General features: G+C 33.1%; 1 protein-coding gene across 1 annotated transcript; it reads left to right on the forward strand.

The window, feature by feature from the left end:
- Positions 1–5,970: 5,970 nt before the first annotated feature.
- On the forward strand, positions 5,971–9,305 carry LOC107901988 (constitutive photomorphogenesis protein 10). The gene is made up of 4 exons (XM_016828185.2): positions 5,971–6,414; positions 7,247–7,320; positions 8,020–8,167; positions 8,495–9,305. Exons 1-4 carry the CDS (start codon positions 6,207–6,209, stop codon positions 8,590–8,592), a joined length of 528 nt encoding a protein of 175 aa, XP_016683674.1. The 5' UTR covers positions 5,971–6,206; the 3' UTR covers positions 8,593–9,305.
- The last annotated feature ends 200 nt before the right edge of the window (positions 9,306–9,505 follow it).

A 9,505-nucleotide genomic window follows, 5' to 3' on the forward strand; every position in this document is an offset into this window, starting at 1 on the left:
CTTCATTCGACACTCACCATAATATGGCCTGTTACATTACAGTATCGGTTGGAATGCACTCTCGAGCATATTTACTTAATTGAACAAATTCTTGTTCATATTCAAACACTGAAATACGACCCTACTTGAGCTCTAGAAATTCTTTACGTTTCTGATCGAGAAACCTCTAACTGATGTATTTCTTTCTGAATTCAACTTGAAAGAAATCCCAAGTGATCCTCTCTCTTGGCACTACAGAAGTCAATGTATTCCAACACTAGTAAGTTGAATCTTTTAGTAAAGATACTGCACATTTCACACATTCAGTCAGTGAACAAGATAACTCGTTAAAAACCCTAATGGTATTCTCTAACCAGAATTCAGCTCTCTCAAGATCATCTTCAGTAGTAGCTTAGAATTTTTTAGCCCCGTACTTACGAATCTTATCAACAGGAGGCTTACTAACTCGAATTGGTTCCGTACCTTGAGGAATAATGGGAGTTGAGTGGGGAACAGAAGGGTGTGAAGGTTGTCGAGCAGCCGAGTTCGTCCGTATGAACTCGATGGACCACGCATTCATCATCTGGAAGAAGGCTTCCTTAGTCTTTCCTCCCTGACTCTCAGATATGGGCCTCGTACCACTGAAGCTACTCCGTGAACGGAGGCTTAAGCGTTCCCCTCTACTTTATTGGAATCAGCTCGGTTGGATGTTATCGCTATATAAAAACCTATTTTAAAAGGTTAGAAGATATCACACTATCACAGGTTATATAACGTCATGTATAGCTAGACTTGTATACGCTACGTTAAGTCCAAGAATCAACTAAACCATAGCTCTAATACAAATAAATGTAGCACCCTTAACCCAAATCTACCGTCGAAACAAGGTTACAGAGTATTACCAAAGTTTACAATTTAAACGGACAGAAAATTCAAACATTTCATAACATATAACATTCATGTCAGAAACCAAGCATAATTATGCATAATATCCCTAATACGAGCCCTCGAGGCCCAAAATACACCTTAGAAACAAATTGGGACTAAATCAAAAGTTTAGAGAATTTTTCAGAAACTTATAAAATTTTCAAAACTCCAGGGGTCATACAGCCAAGAGACACGCCCGTGTCTTAGGTCGTGTGGGCATTCGAAATAGAGACACACAGTTGTGTCTCAGTCCATGTCCATACCCGTGTAACTCAATGACTTGTGCCACATAACCAAGCCGCACCCCTATGTGCTAGGCCGTGTGAGCATACTAACTTGCACTCTTTAAAAGATACAGGGTACACACGACCGTGTCACTTGGTCGTATGTCACACACAGCTGAGACACACGCCCGTGTCTCTGTCATGTAGAAAAAAATAGGCCATTTTACAAGCCATATTTCTCATCCAATTTGGCATCCACCTACAATCAACATTTTGCATATACACACGTCATAATTAGGAATCCAAAACAAGCCAAAATCAAGCCTTAAACTTGTAAAATCATTACATATAACTAATATGCTCTTAGGCACCTCAAATGACAATATGCAAACATGTCAACCATGTATCAAAATTTACCTAAGTGACCAAATACATATATGTATAATTGTACCAAAACCTATCATGTAGGTCACTTATCAAGCTCACCTATTTGGTATCCAAAATACCAATTCACAAGGTAAATCATTTTGCATCATTTCATGTCACTTAACTTACCAAAACATACCAATATTTCCAAATGGTACCAAATATACCATTCTAACTAACATCAATGTACCTATAAGTTTTCCATACTAAAACACTAAATCACACCAAGGTATATAACATATCTTATATGCATATTCAAACCACATTTTACTTTCCATCATTCTACTATATCAAACACACATCAAATATGATAATGTCACATATATGTACACATCAAAATATACCAAACACAAGCCATATAAGTGGCTAATCTTAACAAAACACTTATATGCCAACATTGGCCAAATTAACTTATACATGCCATTATAACTGAAAGTGCCAAAAGAGCTGATAGATAGTGTAATATAACTCTAACAAGCTTCCAACCCGAATGAGCTTCCAAATCACTATAAAACACAAAAAATAATACAGAGTAAGCTTTTAAGCTTAGGAAGTTCATATAATAGAGAATTTAACTTACCATTTTAATCACATTTAAGGTAAGTAAACCAAAGCATATCTCAACTCAATTTGGCCAAAAGCAAAACACATATTCATCAACCATGTTGGCTATGTAATTCATATAAAAACTGAGAATCATGTACGAGTTCAATAGCTATTCAAACTCCATATACATGTGACATCTATACCATGTATCCATATATCATATGCAAACCATTTCCATGTAATTCATGTAAATACCTATACTAGTTCGTATCGAACTCATATAATCTCGTAACAGAACTGTGCCCGTTTAACCAATTAGAATATCGTTGGATACGCGGGTAGTATACACGAGGTGTACTGAACTGTAATTTGTCAATTCATGTACATGTATGCTTATACGAACTGTAAACGGTAAGCTCCTCAGAGCTGAATAACGGTAAGCTCATACGAGCTGAGTATCGGTAAGCTCATAGGAGCTTAAATCGGTAACCCTAATGAAATGTCATTTGTATCCTACGAATTCCTAAGGTTCAAATGGGGCCTAGTAATCGTTGTTTGTCGTCATATATGCGATCGATATTCATATATGATGATAATGCAAATAACATATATTTAATTCAATCAAAGAATATAATTACACAATTTAATTACATGAACTTACCTCGACGAGCGTATGTAGATATGGAGACAACTAATCCGAGATTTTCTATTTGCCTCAATCTAACTCTGTACGAGGTCTAACAGGATCTGCACAAATAAATTTAACTCAATTCAATATAATTCATATTCAATTTAGTCCAACACACATTTTTAGCAAAATTACTATTTTTCCCATATACTTTTAATTCTTTGCAATTTAGTCCTTAGGCTCGGAAAATGAAATTCATTCAATTTTATCCCTACCCAAGCCTAGCCAAACTATATACATGCTTATAGAAGCCCAAATATTTCACAAATTCATAATTTTACCACATAATTTATCCCATTTTTCAATTTAATCCTATTTGACAATTTTACTAAAAATTCCATTACAAAAGTTGTTTATCTAACAACAACCATTCATTTTCTTTCATCACACTTCAAAAATGAAGCATGATCATCAATGGAAAAACCCCAATACTTTAACAATTTTACAAATTAGTTTTTGGGCTAGCTAGATTAAGCTACAACGATCCCAAAAACGTGGAAATCATTAAAAACGGGACAAAAATCACTTACCAATTGCACACACAAGCTTGGTCGAATGTGAAGGATGAAAAATATCTTCTTTTTTCTTAAAAATCGGTTGAGGAAGATGATACCAAATGATATTTTAATTTGGTTTTAATTATTATAACCTTAATTACAAAATTACCTATTTAACCTATTAAAACATTAATAATTACACTTATACCAAGGCATGTACATCCACTATCACTATTATTGGGCCAATTATCATATAAAGACCTCCACTTTAAATTTCTATAGCTATTTAATATCTTTAGCTATTAGAACTCAACTTTTGCACTTTACGCGATTTAGTCCTTTTAATCAAATTAAACATGTAAACGGTAAAATTTCTTAACGAAATTTTTATACGGTATTTATATCATACTGTAGGTAAAAAAAATAAAATAAATTTTCTGACTTTGGATTTGTGGTCCTAAAACCACTGTTCCGATTTCACTACAAACGGGCTGTTACACCCACTTAACCATTTAGCAAAGTTTCCACCAAGATCATCATTCAAGATTGACCAAAAACAAATCACCTATTTACATGCCTTAAAACTAATTTTTAAACGATTAGAATATTATTGAATCAACAACATGATAGTGTGAGATTCTTGATGATCCATCTGACACATTTCGCGAGTTAATAATCTACAAGTAAAAGAGAATAAAGGGAGTAAGCATTAAAATTCTTAGTAAGTTCACAGTTATCAAAATAACAACTTACTTCATTTTATGAATTTATACAACAAGTTATTTAACTTGAGGATTTTGCCTAAATTCGGCAACCCTATATCAACAAGGTGAGTTCATTTCGTAACCAATTCATATAATAATCTAAATGTTTAGCATTTAAAATAATTTTAATACCAATTGCATGAAAATTAACAACTCAATACCATTGACGTCATTCCCATAAACATTTCAATTCACAAATACAATTAAAAGTCTCAATAGTACTCATGTATCAATGTATACAAGCTTCAATTAATCAATCTAAAGATTATATCGTCTCATTTCATTTTGTTGTCAACAGAACATTCGATTTCAATATAATAGTATTCAGTATTCCATTTTATTGTTCGGATTCTGCGTCAAATTCATAGATTTATCACATTTTCATATTGGCCTTCCGACTCATACCAATACGTATAAGCATTCAATACTATTGATATTCATATATATTGTTCATCCACTTTGTATTATCATATCACAATTATCAATCTGGTTTATATCTCACAAATCAAATATCACATTACTTTCCATTTCTTATCTATTTGCAATCTCAATTATCAAATAACACTTTTCATTTCCAATTTTCAATCTCATGATTTCAAGAACTCTATCATCATCGTTTCAATTATACTTGTCTCGCTTTTACCATTTATTCCCCCTATTAACTCGACTCGGATTCGAAAGGATACACGGACCCAATCAACACACCAGATTGACACCTTGTGCCTCAATAGATAAATCAGAAGTAAATAGTTTGCGCCCAGCGCTCATTCATAAATTTGACACCCAATGTCTCATATGTATAACCGAAGTAATTTGGCATCTAGGGCCTCATCGACTCATAATCAAAGTAACCCTGAACTCTTCCTATCCTATAGCATGGCAACTATATTCAAGTCTGTCTGAATAGTTAATAGGGAAACCATTTTTAATTTCCATTATAAGTTAATTTCTCAATTCAATTATATATGTGCAATAGTAATTCATCAATACATATCAATATACCAACATAATAATATTTAAATTAAATTGATTAAATTTACTTTTTACTATGGAATTTTGAATAAATATAAATCATTTTATTTTTAAGGTACAATGGCTTTTTTTTCCCTCTAACTTTACAAAAAAATCATTTTAACCTTTCATTTAATTCTTTTGTCTATTTTAGTCTTTGAACTTATGTTTTTTTTGTCAAATTACCCCAAAATGGATAGAAAAGTTAATGTTTTTTAACGTTGCTACCATAGCATACATGTGGATTGTCACATGGATGACAAGCCAGTATTTAATTGCTTTTCTAAAAATTTTAAAAAATTAAAATTAAAAAAATATTTTTAAAAATTAAAAATAATTAAAATGATTAAAAAAGTATAAAAATATAAAAAAATATAAAAAATATTCTTAAATTTTCAAAGAATAATTAAATGCTGACATGTCATACACTCGACAATCCACATTTATGCCAAATTTAACAAACATTAATTTTCTATCTATTTTTAGGTGATTTGACAACAAAAAAAGAGAAAATTTAAGGGTTAAAAGAAATGAAAACTTAAATGGATGACTGGAATAATTTTTTTTGTAAAGTTAGAAAGTCAAAAATCATTTTATTTTACTTTAATTCTTAATTTATTTGCCTCTAATAATTAGAAGGTCAAAAATCATTTTATTTTACTTTAATTCTTAATTGATTTGCCTCTAATAAATTAAATACATTTACTAATAATAATTATGTTATTGTATTGATATATTGATACTAAATATATGTTTTATATCTTTAATTTTATCAATTTTTATTTAATTAATAAATTTCTATTGTATTTAAAACAAATTAGTTTTTAAGATTTATAATATTTAATTATTTAAAAATATGATAGTAATTAAAAATCCATGGCTCGCACGGGACAAAAACTATTTACATTGATGTTAAAAAGAAAAGGAGCTGTATATCACATTAGAAAATCGGATAAAGTAAGGGTAAATATAACATTATTCCAAGAAAAACTTGTAGGGTTTAAATTGATCCGACCGGAAATCAGATTAGGTTCTGTATTCTGATATGCAGAGAGAGAAAGAGAGAGTCAAAAGCGAGAAATAAGAAGAAATTAGATGTTTACTTTATTACAAGAAAAATGATGAGTGAGGGAAGATCACAGTGATGATAGGAGGAGGAAGATCATCGTCGTCTTCATCAACAGCGACAGCAGCAGGTGGGACTTGGGTTTCAACAACCTCGGTGTCGGCTTCAGGGAAGAGGATACAAAGGGAGATGTCTGAGCTCAACGCCGACCCTCCTCCTCATTGCTCTGCTGCCCCCAAGGGTGACAATCTCTTCCATTGGGTCGCCACCATCATTGGTCCTCCTGGTTTATAACTCTTCTTCTCTCTCTGTCTTTTTTTTTTAAACTTATTTTCCCTTCCTCACAAATGGGTATTTTTAAACATCTCTTGTATTTTCCTTCTTTCCTAGATTTTACCGTCACTGAGAAATGGGTGCTTGTTAAATCTCTTGGTTTTACGCTCACTTGCAAAATGCTTGCTTTTCAAGAAGTTGGGTTTTGTTGAATTTACATGTTTTCTTGTCAATGATGTAATTGTTTTTCTTTTTTGGCTTTTGAGATATTCGTTCAAGATTGGTTGTTCAATTTTGCTTCCCGGCATTTATTTGATTACTTTTTAGATATGGTTGTTTCCAAAATCGTTTTTCTATCACTCCCTTGACGGTCTTCTTCTGAATGATTTGGCTGCTTTCAGAGAATAGTTGTTACAGTTTCTTGTTTTCATGCATGATCTTGCTGTTATGTGATAATTTCCTTCGGGTTTGAATGTTAGTTTAAGCTTACTTGCTTAGCTCTTGTTTCATGATTGATTGTACTGAATGTGGGTGTTCATTAATTTGATGCTTCTTTTGGTAAGAAATTGAAGGTGAAAGGATGTAAACCTGCAGGCATAATTAGTTGAATTTTGCACAAATTACAGATTCATTTTGAAGAAACAAACAATTGAAAAGTATTGTGAATGTGTTTTCAGTAACAGGTGCATGTTATTATTGATTTTCTTGTTTAATTTAACTGAATGCTTGAATAAATTTGGTTTTAATTCTAGTTTCCCAAAATTGTCATCTTTTATTTTTATTGTTGTCCAGGGAAAAGATTAACTCAGCTATATTGATAAGCTCCCTGTTGTTCATTTTTCTAGGAACACCATACCAAGGTGGCATATTTTTCCTTGACATAACATTTCCAAGTGATTATCCCTTTCAACCTCCCAAGGTATGCTCGTTACTCATATTGTCGAAGATCGTTAAACAATATCTTTTTGTTGTCTTACATTGCAGTTTAAATCTTGTAACCATAATATATAGGTCCATAATCTCTCAAACCCAGCTTGAATTTTTAATTGTGTTAAGAGGGAGAGAGGGATGGGGTACTTGTATGACAGTGGGAGGTACTTAATGTTTTAGCTAGATGAAAAATACATAATTATGGTAATATGCATTTTAACCACCAACATGCATGGCATTCTGTTTCTGTATAGATTTCAAATATTTGGGGGTTTAGTAGGTGCCAATAAAAGAATTAGGCTAGACAAATTCCAATATTTTCATTTCCAGCCTGCGTACCTGGAAAGATCATCGAATTAAAATGGGCAACATGGTCCAAGAGTTCCCCCTACCACCTTTGCTTTCATGCATGTTAGATGCTTGATATATGCTGCTTAGGGAAGTATGTATTGCCAACCTGCCAGCTCCGAATTTGTAGTACCATTCAGAATATATAAACCTTGTGTCTTGCTGTGATGTAGATTGATACTAGATTGTGTTGCAAATATAGAGAGTTTTAGTTGGAACTCAAGGTTCAGACATATACAAGGTTCTTTTTATATGTGAGAACACTATGTAGTCTTACTCGACATGTGTAAGAGTTCCATTTTTTTCCTTATTCCTTTTGATTACATGTATCATTTTGCAGGTAGTATTCAAAACCCGCATATATCACTGCAACGTTGATGCTGCTGGCAATCTTAGTTTGGACATCTTAAAGGATAGCTGGAGCCCAGCCCTAACGATCTCAAAGGTTCTAACTGCAATCAGATCAATTTTCTCAAACCCTGACCCTTGTAAGTTCCCCAATACGTCTTGAATTCTCTTATCATTTCTTAACAGGTAGGCTGGTAGGTTCGGAGGCAATTTGTCTAGTTAAAGGAGTATATCCTAGTAGTTACTGTGAGGAATAAAAAAGTTGGTGCAATTGTTGCACAAGGAACAACAAACAATATCTAATTTGTGCTTGACGCTTCTCAATATGTTGCCTTTAAGCTCTCGAAAACAAAACTGATGTTGCATTGCTGCAACTGCTTCAAATATCATGATCTTGTTAGTGTAAAATATGCCGTATGTCATATGCTGTTATCATGCTGAAGTATGGCTCTTCTTTTTAATGACAGATAGTCCTCTCACTTCTGGTGTTGCTCGCTTGTACTTAGCTGATAAAGCAAAACATGATGAAATAGCTTCAGAGTGGACGCTGCGGTTTGCTAAATAATCCTTCAGTAATGCTTTAGAGAGCTCTATAGGCAACAAACAAAGTTTGAACTGAACCACATGCTGCTTTCATCATAAATTTAAGGGTCACCAATTAAACTGGATTCGGCGGTCGTTGGTATTCAAGGTGTTCTGATGTTGATATAAAAACCAGGCAGCTGCTCTGCAAGTGAACTACAATAATGAACTATTTCTAGTTGTAGACCCCAATTTGCAGCAAAAATGAGGCAATGCTGGTTCATTGAGGGGAAATGTAGTTCAAGGGGACTTATATATTAGGATTTATTTGTTCTTTCTAGTGGTTTATGGAGAATAACTAGGGTATTTCCATGCTTTTAGAAAATGATATAGTACTTGCTATTTTGGCAATAAAACCGTATGGTTGCAGTTTAGAACCAACTATATCCAGATTTGCAAGAATTGAAATATGTAGCTGTAATGCAGCAGCTGTTCTGCAAGTGAACTACAATAATGAACTGTTTTTAGTTGTAGACCCCAACTTTGCAGCAAAAATGAGGCAATTGGGGATCATTGAGGGGAAATGTAGTTCAAGGGGGCTTATAGATTAGGATTTGTTTGATCTTTCTAGTGGTTTATGGAGGAGAATAATCAGGATATATCCATGATTTTAGAAAATGATATGGTACTTTCTATTTTGTCAATAAAACCGTTATGGTTGCAGTTTAGAACCAACCATATCCTGATCTACAAGAATTGAAATATGTAGCTCTGCACTGTCTACAATCATGCTCCTGTTCATATCATGTGAACGACGCAGCTTATATTGCCAATTCATGTTAAACAAACAACAAATGAAAGAAATTTTGAACAAAAACATGCATCTTTGGTTATTAGCATGATACTATTGAGGTGATAATTAATGGCGGCAATTGTTGATCGATGGCACCAAAAGT

This window comes from Gossypium hirsutum, chromosome D06, assembly GCF_007990345.1.
Source record: "Gossypium hirsutum isolate 1008001.06 chromosome D06, Gossypium_hirsutum_v2.1, whole genome shotgun sequence".
NCBI lineage: Eukaryota > Viridiplantae > Streptophyta > Magnoliopsida > Malvales > Malvaceae > Gossypium > Gossypium hirsutum.

Coding starts and splice junctions, on each gene's coding strand:
- LOC107901988 (XM_016828185.2), top strand. CDS start 6,207: ATGATAGGAGGAGGAAGATCATCGTCGTCTTCATCAACAGCGACAGCA. Junction 7,321..8,019: donor ATCCCTTTCAACCTCCCAAG/GTATGCTCGTTA, acceptor ATCATTTTGCAG/GTAGTATTCAAAACCCGCAT. Junction 8,168..8,494: donor TTTCTCAAACCCTGACCCTT/GTAAGTTCCCCA, acceptor TTTTAATGACAG/ATAGTCCTCTCACTTCTGGT.